The 19,446-nt window shown below is 33.7% G+C and overlaps 1 protein-coding gene and 2 long non-coding RNA genes across 3 annotated transcripts; 1 reads left to right on the forward strand and 2 right to left on the reverse strand.

Annotated features, from left to right (window-relative positions):
- Positions 1-1,145: 1,145 nt before the first annotated feature.
- Positions 1,146-1,655, reverse strand: LOC136064382 (receptor-like protein kinase FERONIA). The gene has a single exon (XM_065766069.1). The coding sequence runs from the start codon at positions 1,653-1,655 to the stop codon at positions 1,146-1,148; it is 510 nt and encodes a 169-aa protein (XP_065622141.1).
- Positions 1,656-7,418: 5,763 nt separating this feature from the next.
- On the reverse strand, positions 7,419-8,975 carry LOC136064390 (uncharacterized). Its single transcript, XR_010626008.1, has 2 exons — positions 8,693-8,975; positions 7,419-7,612 (listed from the first exon to the last, which is right to left on the reverse strand). It is a non-coding gene; the product is annotated as an uncharacterized LOC136064390 (long non-coding RNA).
- An 8,641-nt stretch (positions 8,976-17,616) lies between these two features.
- LOC136064391 (uncharacterized) lies at positions 17,617-18,590 on the forward strand. Its single transcript, XR_010626010.1, has 3 exons — positions 17,617-17,873; positions 18,284-18,346; positions 18,472-18,590. It is a non-coding gene; the product is annotated as an uncharacterized LOC136064391 (long non-coding RNA).
- Positions 18,591-19,446: the final 856 nt, after the last annotated feature.

The raw sequence follows: 19,446 nt of genomic DNA on the forward strand, positions 1-19,446 counted from the left end.
TGAAAAGAAAATTTTATTTTAATTATTATTTAAATAATTAAATAATAATAAAAATTATTTTATTTTAAAATAATTAAAGAAAAGAAAAAAATAATGATGTGGCTTTTTTTAATATTTAAAATGTTGACAAAACATTATTTAATATTATTTTATTAGCCACGTTAGTATTTAACATGCCACCTATGCACTCCGTTTGCTATATAGGACTTTTTTGTTAGTGGATTGATGGCAAGGACCAAAACAGAAATGATTTTCTATTTTCAAGGACTAGGGTAGGTGCAAAATCAATTCAGGGACTAAAATGAGAATTAACCCAAAATGTAAGGACCAAAAGTGTATTTTCACCTAAAATTTGTAACATGAATCCACCCAAAATTTACACCCAAGACAAACTAAGCACATTACAATTGAACAATTGATTAATTATCCCAAGTTGGCAGGATTGAACAAAAGTCCCCAAAATGATCAATTCAAAATAATAATAATAATACCATTAGCACATACTGTTGTCGAAGGGGAGTTGAATTTCAGAATTAGAATATCTAGGGAGACTACTAAATAGTCAAGGTACTATTGTGCAAGCCTTTTTTTTTTTGGATGAGTTTTGATAATAAAAGTTCGGAATGAGGCAATGAGCATTGCTTCAAATGCTTAGAGGGGAATTTAGAAACCCAAGGGGAGAAAAAACAGAGTTTGTAAGAATTGAGAGACCAAAGAAAATAATAATTTGCAAGAATTGAAAAGTCAAGAAAACAAAAACAAAAATGAATTGTCTGTGTTACAAAGAAAGAGAAAAGGAGAAAGATTAGGCAACATTATATAAACTTACCACATCAGCACATCATAAATATCAACTTAGTGATGAATTCCATGGTGAACGACTCAGTACAAGGAGTATTAAATAGCATAGGAATAAAAAATATCGCAACAAACTATTTAAACATCAGGATTCCCCATCCCAATAACTTTAGGTAAGGGAAAAGTTTGTGTTTTCCCCATCCCAATAACACTTCATAGTTGTCTCTTTAGCCACAATTTCTCAGCAATTACACAGACCATAAACTCCATCAGTAATAAAACGTAACATAAAGATAAAACCAATATAAAAACTGAAAAACACATACTTGTGAATTGTCTGTGGTTAATCATATTTGACCGCTTGGCATGCCGGTGTCCAAGGACAATTCTTCAGTAGATGCAAAACTCTCTTCTCCGAAGCTATTCCACCCCATCTCCATCGAAGAAGTGTCATCTGGAGAATCATTACAGATGTATTCATCAATGGGATAGTTATAATCACCAGTTGGATCCACATCCTTGCTCGCAGCATCTGCACTCTCTTGTATCTCCAATGCATGTTCAAGGCCTGCCTGCACTTCACCCATGTTGGGTCGATGTTTGGCTCCCCGCCGCACACAAGCAGTGGCAATGTCAATGAATACCTTAAAACACTCTGGAGTTATCTTCCCCATAAGATACGGATCAACTATCTCATTAATGGCCCCTTCTCGTTTGCTACTTTGGGCCCACCTAATCAGATGTATCGGTTCTTCCTCTTCAGATTTTTTTCCGTATGCCTTTCTGGCACAAAGGACTTCCAACAGTACCACACCAAAAGAGTAGACATCTGATTTATCGGTCAGCTCCCCGCTCATGCAATACTCGGGATCCAAGTATACTAAAGTTCCCACCACCCTAGATTCCAGCCTTCGACAAACTCGAGGGACCCTTCTTGGACAACCCAAAATCTGACAACTTGGGCTCCAATTTCTCGTCCAACAGAATTTTTTGCGTCGTCACGTTACGGTGGATGTAGTATGCTTCACCCCAGTGTGAAGGTAGTGCAGCCCACACGCCACTCCAATGCAAATCTTAAGTCTTTGTTTCCACGGGAGGGGTTCACGGTGGTTAGTGCCGTAGAGGTGGTCTCGAAGGTTTCCATTGACCATGAGTTTGTAGACAAGGAACTCCTGGAGTTTATCTTCGATACAATATCCGATGAGACGGAGGAGGTTAGGGTGGTGTAACTGGCAAAGCAACAGAACCTCGTTCCTTAACCAGCCCGAACCCGGCATTGTCTTGGTGTTCACACACTTTATGGCAACGCTTATTGTAGGGTTGTCAATAAACCCCTTGTATACTTTCCTATAATTCCACTCACCAAGGAATAAATTATCATCGAAGTTATTGGTAGCTGTCTTGATCTCAGCCAGTGAAAATCGACGGCATGGAAGGTTTGTTTCGTCCGACCTTCTCTCACCGGACGGCCTTATTAACTTTGAAATACATTTTGAAATACCTTTCATACCACCAACGAGCTTGAAATGATGCAGTAAAAGGAGTGGCTGCTTGCCCCGGCGATCACGGATAAGATTCCCTTTCAAAAATAGACAAACTAACAAAGTAGAGGTTTTCTATCTCTTATCTTATCTCAAAAAACACAAAGTAGAGGTTTTTTTTTCGTATACAATATAGTTATATAGATTATACAGAACTCTCAATGAACTAAATACTAGTGGGGGTGGGCCTGTTGGATATTTTTTTTTTTTTGAAACCGGCCTGTTGGGATATTTCAATTATTTGACTTTTCTTCAATGTCTCATCCAATGGTTCTGTTATTTCAATATTTTTCAGATTATTTACCCTATATAGTTTTATAGGCATAAGATAATGCTAAGCCCTGATAATTTTTTCCTTGAAGCAGACTATATTTGAGTTCTCAAGCACACTTTTTTTTTTAATATATATATATATATATATATAGACACACACACATTTTTGAAATTCAAATATTATTTTGGGAGTGCACTCGATCTTGGAAAAGGTCTACCAGATTTTGGTCATTTTGGAGAATTGTTGGATTATTGAATGATTATATTCAATTACGAGACCTCATTCTGTAGTTTAAATTTTTTGGGATTAAAAAATTTAGAGTGTTACATTTAGGCTTTGCCAATCATTGCCTTGATGTAATTTGCGCGCAGTGGCGACGCACGTTTAGGCCAGGGTGGTCCTGGACCACCCTAACCTGAAAAAAAAATTATATATAATAATTAAAATTTTTATTTATCTATCCTTAAAAAAAATTAGGAACACCCTCAAAAAATTAGGAATACCCTCAAAACTTTTTTATGCCAATAAAATTAAATTTTTGGGGATTATTTGTTCTAATTTCAAGCAAAAAGAAAAGGCTCAAAAAAAAATTTGAACTAAAATCTAAAAAAAAAAAAAAATGTAACAGAGCAAGCCCACCCAGGGAAAAAAACCCAACATCAATCCTAAACAAAACCAACCCCAAACTAGATTTTTAAATCAAAATAATTATTAATTAAATACCCAACCGGCCAACCCAAACGAATTCTCAAAAGAAAGAAAAAAAAAAAAAAAAAAACAACCAAAACCCAATACGCTCTGCAGATTCATCATCATCAAATGGTAAGCAAAAACTAAAATCAGAGACCTAACCTAAAGAAGAAAAACCTCATCAACGAAATGACCAATGGACCAAGCACTGAAGCACATTGACGTGACGGCGCCTCTGCCTGAAACTCGAGCAACAGAGCATATCGGTCACCGCATCGAGCCTTAAACTCGAGCAATAGAGCACATCGAGCATCGGAGATCGGAGATCGGTTTGATTTGATCAGAGCTTGTGACACTTCAGCTTGGCCTTGAGTCCTTCCTTGTCTCGATGTGCTGCCGCAGCCCTCAGTGTTGCCCCTCAGGCCTCCCTCAAGGTATTTAAGCCCTCTTTTTCTCTCTCTTACATCTTTGGGTTTGTTGTGGAGTGTGGAGTGTGGTCTAAGAGAGAGAGCTCTTTCTCTTTGAACTAAAATGAGAGTATGAGACTCTATCTCTCTATATATATATATATATCTGATTCTCTCTTTTCCTCTTTGAACTGTAATTGGCTTGGCTTTATAGCTAAGAGCTTTACTTTATAACTTTACAATTATTTGCCCCTGTTTTGACTTTATCCGTTGGTGTGTTTTGTGTTGGTGAGTTTGTCTTTTAGTGTATTGTGATTTGTGAATTTATCTAATTGGCTCCTCTTGTCTGCTGAGTGTGGGGGGGTGGATGGGCCATGTGGCTGTGTGGGGTGGGATATTTGAATTGGGAAAGTAAAGGCATGCAGAGGTAGGCACCAATACATTATGACAAAATTAAATTATGTTAGACACTAGGTAGCGGGTTGAGCCATGGATAATGCACATAGGATGTGTGCTAGTGTGTGCTAATGCACAGTGGAGTGTGTGTTAGACTGCTAGTAGTTAGTAAAAAATAATAATAAAGCAACTAAACAAGAATAATTAATAATTTAATTAACCAATACATTATAAAATACAAACAAATTAAATTATGTTAGGCTAACCAACAATTTATAATTTTATAATTAATGAAACAATAATGCAACAAATTATAGTTTATGCTTCTTAAGGAACATCCTGAGAAAAATTCATGGGGCCACCACTGAATTTGTTGGAGAGAAGTGCATATTTTGCCTACATGATTGGAGGGCTTATTAAAAACTTGCTTGATGCTTCTTTGAAGCCTTATTTTATAACTAGTCATGGCCCTTGTAGGCTATAACATTGTTATTGGAACTACAAATAGGGGAAAATTCCGAGAGACAATGGTGGGCTTAAGATTGTTAAGATGGGAGCATCAAGAAACCGTTATTCAACGGTGCCTTCTACAAAGTAGGAGTTCTATTGCCTGTCACCTTTAAGGTAAGTTCTTCAGTACCATGATAGGGGGAAAACTCTTCTTAGGCATGCAAATGTGAATACATACCACACAAGTGAATGCAGTGCATAGAAACTAGTTTCTGTGGACAAATCCTGAGCCATTTTGCAAACTAAAATGGTTTATTACCTTTCAGCAAGGCCCTAATCAATTAATTTACCTTCCTTTGCCTGAAGATAGTTCATGGATATACATTTTCATAAATTTTGATAAGGACATCGCTCTAACCAAAAACATTGATCTTGCAGCCCTTGCCCAGCAAAAAGATTCTTAGGGGGACTGATCAAAGTAATAGTTTCAGTGTGCATTCAAGACATTGAAGAACTTTAAGCTATAGAAAAGATGCCGTGGAATCTTTAAGCTATAAAATCTTAATTATGTGAAACAAAGATGTGGTATAACGAGGTAGTTTCAGCGTCTCAATGCTTGACATATTTGGGTTTGTGGTTCGAAGATCTGAGCTTATTCTTAATAATTCTAGTATAGGTCTATCATGATTTCTTCAAGTTTAGCTATGAGGCTTGTTCTCTTAACGAATTATTGCTCACGGGTCAGATCTGGGTGGTCCAGGTCGAGTCGATACGAGTCAATGGTTAGCTAGGTGACGTGGTGTTAACGAGACGACACTGTTGATATGGCAAGTTACATGGTTGATGACGTAACTAGGGCTGACGTGGATCAAGCTAACTTGGCCTTTTCTGACATCATCAAATGACTTCATGGATGACATCATCACAGGTTTCAGTGCGTGGGTGGTCCACTGGTGCATGGAGGAGAAACAGAAACTTAAGGTGGCGCATGAGGGCACGTGTTGTGCCAGATGAGAGCTAGATTCTCGAGCTACCTAGATCGGCGGACGACAAGGCCTTCATAGTGGCGCATGTACCCAGAAGACAATCTGGGAGTCAGGAATCTATGGTGGCAAGTGGGAGATTTTTCGAAGACAATTGCGGCACGTGGAGGCACGTGGCAAGGTTTCAGGCAACCAGATTTCTGGGTTTTCCTTATAGGAGGTCGAGGAGCACGCTTGTGGGGTTGGTTTCGTCAGGTGAAGGCTTGATTTGCATAGATCTAAATTGGGGGGGAGGGGGGGCACGGCATGCTTGAGAGATCGAAGACATGGCGGCGAGACAGCAATGTTAATTCCGTGGGAGCTGTGTGAAGCCGTAAAGTCCAGATTTGTGGGCAAGCAGTGTCACTGTGGTGGATCTGTGTTGAGTACATGGGAGACTTCTTTGCTACATAGAGATAGTTGTTTAATGCCAAGAACGAAGTTTGGCTCTGATACCATGTTAAATATATTATTAGTAACGCGATGTGTTATACTATATTGTATATACTAGAGTGGATGCGAAAATGGAAGCATAGAATAGGAACACCAAGAACATAAAGGTTACGTGGTTCAGCCTTATCGGCCTACATCTACGAAGGAATCCCTACATCTTTATTGTATAAGAGTATAGTACAATAACCTGTGTTACAATGAACCCTAACATGAGTATATATATGTGACTAAACCCTAAACTATTAGTATAAGCAGGAGTGGACTTGGGCCTATAACATTAGGCTAATATGTCTAATATATCTCTAACATTATTAAATTATGTTGCTTATTTATGGCATAATGATATATGCCTTTGCCTGCTCTAGTTTAGTTGAAAGACTTGAAAGAGGTGTTAATAAGTTCATAGCATGCTTTTGTTTCTTCCATGGGATTTTGCTTCTTCCATTCTTTTGAAGTCAACATATTGGATTTTCTTGTGGTTTTTTTTATTGTGTTTATGATACTTTTCCTTTAGCAGGGCCCCATTCCACAACTAAGGTCATGTTTCTCATATGATTTTCTCTTTGAAGTTCTCTTTGTTACAATATATCTTAAATTTTTTACAGTTGATGAACATGGGAGTGTAATATATTTAACCATGGGCATGCTATTTGCATTTCAGTTTTAGGCCTTATGATCAGTGGGAGTGAGCTTGGACACTATGAAGAGGAAGCAAGTAATGATAAGAGGATTGGAGTTGATTCCGCTAATGTTGTTGAGTCAAAACATGGTGTTGTTGTTATTGATGATGACCTATTCTAAAATTGGCGCATCTTTGGAGGGCTTGCTGGGATGGCTTCATGATTGTCCAGTCCTCAACTTCACATACCCAAGCTTTTGACGAGGAAAAAACTGAACCAGTATTTGCTTCAAAGGATCACAATTGTCTCTTTCAGCTAAAGTTTTTGATTTAAAATTTAATAGATTCCTGCCTATAAAATTACATTGGCATGTGCAACATAATCAGATTACTCTCTTCTACTAAGTGTTAACAATTTTTCTTTTGGTTTTTGTACAAAATGTGACACTGCCTTTTGAGTAAGAGTAAATCTTAGCCCATAGTTGTGTACATTGCAATAAAACTCTTGTTATTTAGTCTTGTAATAAAAATGTACATTTCAATAGAATTTTGTTCTTTCTTGGAGCAAACTCTTTTCTTTTTTACGTCTCCTTTTCTGCATCACATTGTTACTGTAATACAATATTAGAATTGTTAAACTCGAAGCTTTACAATTAATTAAGAAAAAAAAAATCAAATGATACATCAAAGTACGACTTTAGTAAAAGAAATTTTTATTATGTTAAGAATATATTAATATTTAACTTGTAGCTAGTCAAAACATACATATATAAAAACCAAGTTGGAGTAGGTTCATAAATCATAAGCAAACTACAAAACTGTAAGTGCTACAAACTGTACATAAAGCATTCTAAAAAATTGCTATAAGGGGTTCATAAAGCTATTAAAAAGTTTTCCAATATGCTTTGCAAACTATCCAAGATACTTCAAAGTCTTGTATTATCCTTTAATGTAGTAGAATCCTGAAAAAAAAAATGTAATAATCTTAGAAAAAGCATTAAATAAGAGCATACGATAAAGTTTAAGTTTTAAAAGTGCTTGACTCAATTACAGAAACACTCAAGTGAGTTTCATTCCCATTATCAAAATATTATAATCTCCACAACTCCATCAGTAACCAAATTATTTTATTTTTTTATTTTTAAAAAACTGAATCAACAACAAAGCGTTTACAAAATTTTATGATAACCCCTAGTGATTTGTAATCTAAGACCAATATTATTCCTGTGTTATGCATGATGCAAGGTAATTTTTATAATTCTAGTCCATAATAAGTATAATTTCCAGTAAAAACACAAGTACCAACACAACTTCATACATTGGCTTGGAAATTATACGTGTTAATAATTTTAAAAATTATAATAGCACAACCTGAATTTCGGATGGATTTTTGTTTGTGTGCAACAAATGGCACTTTTATGTCAACAATCTGTGCCATTGACATCCAGGGTCTCAATAATTCAAGCTACTTGCTCCAATTTTAAGTTGCAGGACTACAGAATTCATGTACTCCTCTTCGCAACAAGCAAGAGTTCTCCCAATCCGACCTACTAAAATTTCATGTTCTACCACAACATAGGCATTATAATAGCAATAATTCCTTAAGAGAACAAGCCTCACAGCTTAACTTAAGAAATCATGATAGATAATAACTCCTATACTAGAACTATTAAGAATAAACTTCCAAAGGGACAATCCATAGTCTAATTTCAGAACGGGCAACTACTCATTAGCAAGACAACACCTTTTTTTCCTTCCCTTTAAACCCATGACAGAGCAAGACACAAAAATAATACCGTGACCCTAATAACGCCAAACACCCACCACCATCAGCATCCACCGATCCAAACTCACAAATCTAGTGAAGACAAAGGAAGTAAGGCCACTGGTCAACTGCCGGTCCTCAGCCATCGGCACACCCACACCCACACCCACACTTCACTGGGTTTTGTACTCATTATCAAAATCTCAAAACGCTCCACAATAAATCAACAAGAATCATGAAAGGAAGCAAAACGAAATAAGAAATGAGATGAAGTTACTTGTTTATAGTTTATGGTGAGGGCAGTGGTGGACTTAACAGCAAAAATTGACGTGGATGGCACGATCGGCAACTCAAAAGCGACAGCAAGAAATCCAATGTGGGCATTTGTGGCGGAGACCAGCGAATCTAGGCAAGCTTGTCGTCAACACCCTAAAGACAATGGTTGAAAATCTGAAATGGAAGAGTGAAAGTGGAAAAAGAGAGATGAAAAGTGATATTGTGTTTCAGATTACAGAGGAAGAGAAAAAATGTTTAGTTGGCAGGCAAAGGGTAAAATAGTATTTTAGCTTGTAGGTTTAATTTTTACGTTTCATTCACCCATTTGTTAGTCCCCCAAATAAGAGTGCTGACCTGGAGAGAGTGGCTCGTAAGATATTTTCTCGGTAGATTAGATGTTGACTTTAAAGGCATTATTATGAACTTTGAAGTAGGTCTGTGACTTTGAAGCTATAAAATTTTTCTAAGCCATTGATATTTACAGGTGGCTATTATAAGTTTTTGGATAAACTATTATAAGTTAATACTTGATGTGATACTTTTTGCATATAATATGTTACCGGTTTTTTATGTTTTGATATGAAATGGGTATAAAATAAATTTTGAATTTTTTATACCATTGGACTAAAGGCCTATGGTATTAGAGCTAATAGGTCTTGAATATGTGAGGTATGTTGACATTATATATATATATATATATTTTTTTTTTTTTTTTGAGAAGACGTTATCTCTCTCTCTCTCTCTCTCTCTCTCTCTCTCTCTCCTCTCTCTCTCTCTCTCTCTCTCTCTCTCTCTCAGGCTTGATAATTATCGATCCCACAACAGGTGGGATCTTTCCCTAATTGTAGTTCTAGTGCTACCATCCTAGATGTCCCTTTGTAGAGTGGGTGATCCTTCTGGTAAGATACTTGTCCCATCACCCCCTTCCCTTTCTTTTGAGGTTGAGCTGACTAGGTAATAAGTTGTTGAAGCACTGTTCAAAAGGGTAATTTAGCCATTAATGCGGCATGTCTGGTTGGTATAATGCATTTAGTGCAGAGGAGGTAGTGGCTTCATGAGGAAGCTTCTTCCAAATCTCGTTTGGGCCAATTACGATTCCTTTTACTGGACATTGTCCTAACCACAACCTAAAAATCTCCAGTCTTCTGCTTAAGCCCCAAAGCTTTTATCCTTCCTCGGATTCGTACTCTCCTTAGATTACTTGGTTTTTATCCTAGACCCCTCTACGAGTGTTCCTATAGGCCATCTTTGGCTCCAATCTAGGCCCAATATTCCTCTAGCTCATCTTGGCCCACACAAAAATAATACTTAATTAGTTGAATTATTAATAAAAACAAACAAAATTAGATGCATGTTAAAATTCATGCCTAAGTTTAATACTACTTATAATCATTTTTATTCTAATTTTTAATCAGATAAAACGTACGGCGATTTTTGTTGAGTAGATATATGTTTGATTTTTTTATTTATTTTATAGTTAATTAATATAGGACTCTTAATATTTCACACCCATTAACTCACTTGGCACAAAAATTGAAAAAATTAAGTAGATGCATAGCACAAAATTAACCCATAGTTGAAATCCAATTTGGAATCTAAAAGATAGAACATGAGGTGATTTTTTTTAGTAGAAATATGATTGGTTTTTTCTTTTTATTTAATTTATAGTTAATTAATATTGAACTTTTAGTATTTCTTAAGTAGACAAATGGCATAAAATTAGCTCACAATTGAATTCTAATTTGAAATCTAAATGAATTTTCTTTTAACTTTAGCTTTATATATATCACTCTTGCTCTCCCCAGAGAATTCATTTAAAATTCATTTATATAAAATACAAATTCTAGTACAGCTAACCAAAAAAAAAAAAACTGCATAAAAACAAAGGAGTCTCTAGTCTACCATTTGAAAATTTAACTAAAACAAACACACAAGTTTCACTTCAACAAAATAGTAACATCCCAAAACAAAGAAAAGAATTACAAATCTTGAAATTTTATTTCATAATCTAATATCTTGAAAAATAATCTAATAAATGTGTTTAATTTTAAATGCATGGTGATTAGCACTCAGTTTCAATTTGGAAATATACATCAAAGTTTGATTATTTACTTATTTATAGATGGTCTCTTTTATGAATATTATGTCATTATTAAGCAACACCCTCCAAGGAACATCATCTTTTATTTTAGAAAACTTTTTGCTATAGTTGTTAAAAAATAGATCTAATTGTCCATAATATTAATGTCATGGGTTTTGGTATTGTCAAACCTTGCCAAATTATGTGTCTTTTATTGAGTTTTAATGTGTCCTAAAGTTGTAATTGAAGATAAAGTTAGAGACGAAAAGTTTGCTAAAAAAAAAGCTAAAAAAATGCATTTTCAACACATTTTCAGCGTGTACCTTGATACCTCTCAATACTTGTCTCAATCTATCAAGAAACCTTCTACCTTCTTGACACCTTCTCGATACATCAAGCATTGCGGATCAGCAAAAATCTGCAACACAAAAAACTCTATAACTTATTTGTTTGAAATCCGAATTGAGATCCGTTTGAACAGATATTTAAAGGATGTTATAAGCCATCTATTAAAAGGCTTTTTAGAGAGAGAAACACTCTTTTTATATGACTAGGGTTTTTGTAACTAAGTTTTCTCTATTTCATTGTACCTAAGAGTTTCAAAGTAAATCTGAAGATCTATTGGTGAAAAAGCTGAAGCCATAGCAACTACCATAGACTTACTACTGTGAAGAAAACCTTCAAGAGGTTCTTGAAGTCAATTGGAGGTTCCAATTGTGATTGTTAGTGAAGCGTTCATATATTGGGGAATTCAGAGGTTTTGAAGTGGTAGAAAGTTTCTACTATAAGTTCATCTACTGGGATTGTAAAGTTTAGGGATAAAGATTTTTTAATAGATCTTAAACTTCCCTTTACTATAGGAAATTGCTTTTTGGGAATGTTTGCCCCTAACTTTTTTACTGTGAAATTAGTTTATTTTATTGGTTTTCCTGAGTTATCATATCTTGTTTTATTTAATATTCCATTGTGCATGATATTGACATGATATTGATGTTTGTTTGTTTAACCAAAAACTATTCATAATAGATCTAATTAACAACTTAGATTTAAAACTTATTAATTCTGTCAACTGAAGTCTAAATTTTCCAACACATAATTTATGTCAATTTCATTGAGATACTTCGATTTCACTCTTTTCATACTTGTGAATGTTTCTCATACACTTTGTCATTCAATATCCCAAAATTTTTACTTCTTGCATTATTCAAGTAAGAATAAAGCCTCAATTATTCATCTTTCAAATCTCATGCATACAACCAAATAAAAGTTTCAATTTCTTTCTTGAGGCCATTGTATTCGAATGACATTAAATAAATAAATAAAATTTAATTTGAATGACATTCAAATGTATATATTTGAATGGCGTTTTTTTTTTTAAACATTAAATAATGTTTTATATATATATATATATATAAATAATGGCTTGGCACTAACATTATAATTTTCAATTGAGTTTGAGTTATGCACCATAAAACCCAAAACAAACAAGTAAACTGGCCAGGTCTTAATTTAATTTTTATTAAAAAAAAAGTTTTAAATAATAGGTTGAGTTATAGGTCAACCAGGTTGGGTCAGTCCGGCTCGTAAAAATGGGTTAAGTCATAACTAAACCTATTTTTACACCAAAATAGAGAGTTTGAATGGATTATTAAGTCATGTCCAATTATGCCAGGTTTATTATTAGTGTCCAACCTAACCCTTTTGTCCACGTTGGTCCAAATCATGTTGTTAAGCCCTAAAAACAGTGTGTTGAGGACAAAATTTTCACACCACATGCCTTCATTTTATTGGCCACTCGCACCACGTCAACACTATCATAGATTTTGGAAAAATCTCTTTTAAAGCCCAAAAGAGTCCATATTCACAAAATGACGCCGAAGCCCATGGTCCAAAACTCATGGCGATATAATCTCATCAAAGCCCATAGTTTGAGCTCATGGCACAACATCTCATTTTCGGCTCATGATCCAAGCTCATGAGTCTCATCGAGGGAATTTTGGAAGTCGTGGTTTAGAGGGCCAAAAAGTATGCTCAGTAAAGCTCTAGTGATTCAAAGTTGATAAAGGAAAGCATGTTACTTGGCATGTCTTCCCCAATTCCCTGAACTCTAACGGGTCAATGTGTAATAGGTAACATTTGGTAAGCCTCTCATATCACATAATACTTAAAATGATAAAACTCCCCATGCTTTTTACATAAAAATTAATGTCCATCATATAATATAAGTTTTAAAATATAATTATTTCATTTCATATTAATTATATTATTATTTTCATTTAAATCAAATCCAAGCACATGGCTAAATATATATTAGTATCTCATATCTAGCATTAAAATGTTCTCCTTACTCTCTAAGATTTGGTTAAAATACAAAAAGACCATAATTATCTAAAACTTCATCAAATATCAACCAACTAGTCTATTACTTACCACAATTATATATGGACTAAACATATAATTTTCCAAAAGAGGAAACTTAGCCAAAAATACCAACAACTCCAGCAAAAGCTGCAATAACTCTAGCAGAAAGCTACAACAACTCTAGCAGAAAGCTACAACAGCTTCTGCAGAAACTGCAATAGCTCCAGTAGAAATTGTGACAACTCCAGCAGAAGCTGCAGTAGTTCCAGTAGGTTGACACATGTCCTAAAATGACATCACTTGCCCATTAATGCCCAATCCCAACAGCTTGCTGTCATACCTAAAGAAGTAAGGATCTCATAAAAAAAATCCTGCCATTTTAAGATAAGATCCTTAGCCTCCTGCTGTAGTACCAGAAATACAAAGATCCCATAAAGATTATCTTACAATTTTTAGCCAAACCATGAATTTAATGCCAAATATTTTCCTCCAACAAAAGTTGTCATTCAGATGACATCATCCAGCTGTAACAGCAGCTCCTGCAGCATTAAAAGATCAAATTTTCTTCTTTTGGCTAAAAAACAAAATCCCACTAATGAAACCATTTACTTTGTCAAAAACTTTTCCTTATTTGCTAATTTCCCTTTAACTAGTTCTAATCAAGTTACATGCTTGGCTCTATATAAAGAGGACCAAGCCACATCATATTTAAGGATCCATCCCTCTCTCATCCTCAATATTCTAAAACTTCATTCACTTTACTGCACATATCTCTAAACTTTTCCATACTTCTCCATCTTCCTTACAAAAATCTCTCTTCTTAGATAACACCATTACATCACACCTATTACACCACACCATTACACACTATCCATCTCTCCCACACTTTAATATTCTAAAACTTCATCATTTTGCTGCCCAAAAACACATCTCTATCTCATTCTTTATTTCTCATACAAAATCTCCCTTCTTAGAAAGCAACATAACCCATGACATAACACAAAAAACCACTTCAGCAGCAGCTATAATCTCATCTATTTACTATATTTAACCTTCATATTATCTATCTCACACTTCCATATATTTTACAAACACATTCCTCACAAAATACCCATACATACTTCTCATATATCTTTAAACTCCATGTCTCACAAAGTATATATATACAAGATCTATGTCTAACAAAGTATCTACATATAATTCCTATACATATTATAAACACCATATCTCACAAAATATATATATTTCTTACCATCTCCACACATCTTAAAACATATCAAACACTCTTCCAAAAACTTATTATTAAAAGTCCTTTCTAATGGAAGACATATATTTATAATGCTAAAAGCCCTTCTTATGAAAGGCAAAAACTTATAATACTAAAAGTCATTCTCATGAAAGGTAACATCACTCATATTTGACTAAAAACTAAAGGAGCATTACATGAGAAAATTCATTTAAGTGCATGATGAAAGGGGATAAACTTAACCAACCTATGCACACGGTTGGACATATTTTCTCTCCCTCTAGTTGCACCCATTTTTCCCCTTCAATCATGAAGTCACCATGGAAGGACTCATAATATCATATTGAGTTGCTGGACTCATTTTTCTCATGTTGCTAAAATGTTAAGTCCATTGATGTTATACCGCTGGAGCTACAAAATATGAAAGTTATCAGCTCATTAACACTATTCGATTAGAGCCACTAATCATATAAAGAACAAAGTGATGCTATACGACCGGAGCCACAAATCATATAAAGAATGAAGTGCTGCTATACAGTTGGAGTCAGAAACATAAAAGATAAGTTAATGTTTTCTCCATCTTTGAAATTACATTATTAAGTATATGTTAACTCATTATCATTTTCCCACTGGATGCAAATTACTTTAATATTATCTCACCATCTAATAAACATGGATTCACTAATGCCTCATTAATAAACATATATATTAATAAATTGAATCCATATCACTACCGGACATGTATTATTTGGACATAGATCATTGATAGACATACATTACTTGGACATAGACCATTGATGGACATACATTACTTGGACATAGACCATTGCTAGACATACCTTATTATATTGAACATGAACTATACGCAACTATATATGGACTATTGGACTCATCTCATTATTGGACTTTTGATACCTAATTAATTACTCTCTAATATTGGATATCACTTAGTAAACATAATAATAACATATCAACTCACCATTTAATCAAAGCTATCATGCTAAACATATTATTTATATATTTCAACCATTATCATGGTTCTAAGACTTTGGGCCTTATCTATTTTGTAGGCTTAAGATGCACCGGAAGCCATTGGTCTATGTGGCCCAATGTCGAGTTCTGGATTGGACTTCCCAAAACAAATCCGGGCCTAGCAAAGTCACACCTCCAACGAAAGACACGTGGCTACGCGCAGAAAACCACCCCCGATAGTGTAGTTCAAGTTTTTATCATTTTTTTTGTAATTAAAAGAAAATGGCAATAAAAACATTTTTGGTTCTATTTTTAATTTGGTCATCAAGTTTTCACCAGTTTCATTTTGGTCATTATATTTTTAAACTTCTTGTAATTTTAGTCCCTGTTTTTATCTAACTTATGGAAAATGCCTACGTACGTGGCTAATAGACTAACCTACTACTTAAAAGTATCATTTTTCATTAATGAGATGACGGTAGGGACCAAAGAATCGTAGAGTTTTCTTCAAAATATTATTTTCCAAACAATCGTTGGATTTTCTTTGAAAATGATTTTCCAAATGAATTTGGTTTCTACTCTTGAGAATTCTATTCTTAAACACATGGAATTTTTCCATTTTGGAAATTTTTTTACAAAGCCCTTGAAAAAAAATTTATTTTTTCTTGAATACTATATAGAATTTTAATTTTTCATTGAAAATTTACTTTTCCAAAAAGCTCAGGAGAATTTGTATTCTCCAAAAACAATTTTTAAAAAAAAAAAAATAAAAGAAGTATTTTCAAAAATTCCAAAAAAGTGCATATTCATAATTTAGATTACTTGAACTTATATAAAGATAAATAAAAGAGACTCACTTATTTACACCCATTACCCTACGTGTCACACATTGCACACATCATTACAAGATGTGATGCCAAGGCCCCTGAAATTTGCCTGTTGACAATGTTAGTGGTGATCTAATGTGAAATTGATATTACACTAATCATAATTTTCTAGTTTAATAAATTTATATATATATATATATACACACACACACACATTAGTGGCTCTACATGTAAGTGAGGGTGTTCACGTGACTACCAAATATTATGAACAACAACAAATGAACTAAACATTCAATAAAAGTGCTAAGAAAGATACTATGGTTGTGAGTTCTCCTTGACAGCACTAACAACTCTATTTCTCAGCTTTGGAGTTGTAGTACCTGTACTCTTTTCAACAGCTTGGTTCATAGTTGTAGCATATATTATTCATTGCCTTCTCTCTCTCTCTCTCTCTCTCTCTCTCCCACATTTTAGACCTTCTCTTACTTTATTAGTCTTATATATATCACCATTCTCAATTCTCATTATACTTTTCATCAATTCCTTTTTACTTTTTCATTTTAATAGTAGAAATTTTTTTTGTAAAATTTGATGTATTTGCTTTAAAAAAAAAAAAAATTATTATGTGATGTTGATATATTCAATTTTTTTAATATGATATTGCACGATTTAAATTTCTTAATGACCACTCTAAGAAATATTTCTAGAACTACCACAGTATATATATGAAATTTTTGTATCTATAGCATTGTTGTAAATTATAAAGATCATCAAGATGCACACCTATAGTGTCATTAAGCAACCAAAGGCCTTGTAGCTAAATTGGCACCTCTCCTGCACAAAGTGCATAAAGGTCTAGGGGAGAAAGGGTTCGAACTGTAGGTTAGCAGCATATTGTAATTATCTCTAAAAAAAAAAAAAAGTGTCATTAAGCACTTTTACAAAAGACGTGACATAAAATGTCAACTAATGATGAGACCGTAGGTACGCGCACTAAACATATTCACAATTTTTTTTTTTAAATGAGGAACTTCATTCATTCAAATAAAAGAGCCCGAAAAGGCATTACAGCAGAGGAGAGCAGTAAAGACATAAAATTACAAAGTCTATGTGGAGTTTGTGAAGAGAATAGAATGTGGCAACGGGGGAGAAGTTCCTATCCAGACTTGAGCTAAACCAGCCGATTGGTGCACTAAACATATGCGCACTAAATAATGAGTGGTAGGATTAGTGCTTTTATCCAACAATTGGCCATGATGGGACCGTAGGTACGCGCACTAAACATATTCGCAAGGCATTCAACCTAAAAAACATATTCACTAGGCACTTTCAAATTTCACTGGTTGAAAGTGGAGTCCATGTGGGAATAAAAAAAAAAAAAGAAATATTTTATAATTTGCATTGAGTCTCTCCAATTTTATAAAAATGTAGATGGTTCTTAGGAGGATGCAAATTCAAGCAAGATGGGAGAGCAAAAAGAGGGTGTGAGAGAGGGAATAGGAAACATCAAGCAAGACAAGTTGTGTGAAAAGTTGAAACCATATATCTATTGCATATTCGCTAATGTTTGCCTTGCAGGATTCAACATAATATCCAAGATCTATCTAAACAAAGGCATGAGTCTTTATGTGCTTGTTACATATGGACAAGCTATTGGAGCTTTAACTACTGCTCTTCTTGCATTTCTCTTTGAAAGGTTGTATACCCTTTTATCTTTTAGTGTCTTCTTTTATCTTGTTGCACTTCATAATGTGATTATGACTAAGAAGGATAGGGGAAAAAAGATAAAAACAAAGAAAAATTGTATTTCACAAGTTATTTCTTTTTATAATTCCATAACAATGTCTTAGATGAGAAAATGGACATGAACATAAATATTGCATCACCCAAAAAAAAAAAATGTTTAATATGATATGAGTACTCATCACAATGTTTTAGATGAGTATTCTTCATATTTGCTTTTTAAACATAGTCTAAATATGATATGAAATTTATCAAATAATTTTAAAAAATCTTGATATAAGTACGGTACACCTTTCTTAATGAAATCATAGTATGAGAGAAATTAAATCCTCTAGATGATTAACTATTGAATATTCCTTGCAGGAAAAATGACTGCAAAATTAGCTTACCAATCGTGCGAAATCTCTTCTTCTTGGGTCTACTAGGGTGAGTAAAGCGTTTGCCAAATACACAAAGTCATTTCCTTATAATATTATCAAATAAGCATAACAAAAGTTTTGATTAGTTGCTAAATTAATTTATTTTGTTATTATTTTTTATTTTGTTTTAAGAGGTGTGTTAGGGAGGACACTTTATTATGCCGGGCTAGAAATAACTTCACCAGCTTTTGCATCTGCCTTGTGCAACCTAATTCCATCAATGACCTTTATCTTAGCAGTTTTGTTCAGGTATATATGAATAAATCAAAATCTATCCCTTGAGTGTTCTGATTCTTGTTTCATATTTAATTCTTTTTATATATATATATATATATCTCTCCAGTGAGATATGCTGTGTATCACTTTCATGTTCGACCCTAGATTGAAAAAAAGGTTTAAAAGAAAAAGAAGAAGAAAAAATGGTAAATTGCAAATCACATCTTTAAAGTTTAGGGGTGTTTGGATTTTATACTATGAAAATTCAGAATTTAGATTTTATCATTTTACACCTTAACGTTTCAGAATTTAGATTTTAATCTCTAAAGTCTTGGAGATTTTTAGATTTTACACCCTAAAATTTCAGAATTTAAGGGTGTTTTAAGGTGTAAAATCCAAATATCCTAAACTTTAAGAGGTAAAATCAAAATTCTAAAACATTAAGGTGTAAAATCCAAATACTTCCAAACTTTATGAGGTAAATTTCAAAATATGAAATTGCAGGGTGTAAAATCTAAACACTCCCAAACTTTAGGGGTATAATTTATAATTTACTTATAAAGAAAAAAAGAAAAAAAAGGAAGAACTGACCATTTCTTTTTGAGAGGAGAGGTACCAATTTTCAATCTTCAATAGAATCTTTAATATTGTGATTGGAGGATGTTTTATGGAAAGTTATAATTTAGTTCTTAATTTTTTTTTTTTGGGGTGTTTAAAAATAAAGGTGATTCAAAAATTATGGAGAAGTTTTAATTTGTTATTTTGAAGCATCTAAATTTCAAATTCGAATATTATAACTTGCAAGAGAATCTGCCATTTACCGATATTATCTATCATTATTATTCTTTATAATTTATCATCACTTTCCCCTCTACTACAGTGCCGTTGTCT

The sequence above is a fragment of the Quercus suber genome, unplaced genomic scaffold, assembly GCF_002906115.3.
Source record: "Quercus suber isolate HL8 unplaced genomic scaffold, Cork oak 2.0 scaffold_678, whole genome shotgun sequence".
NCBI lineage: Eukaryota > Viridiplantae > Streptophyta > Magnoliopsida > Fagales > Fagaceae > Quercus > Quercus suber.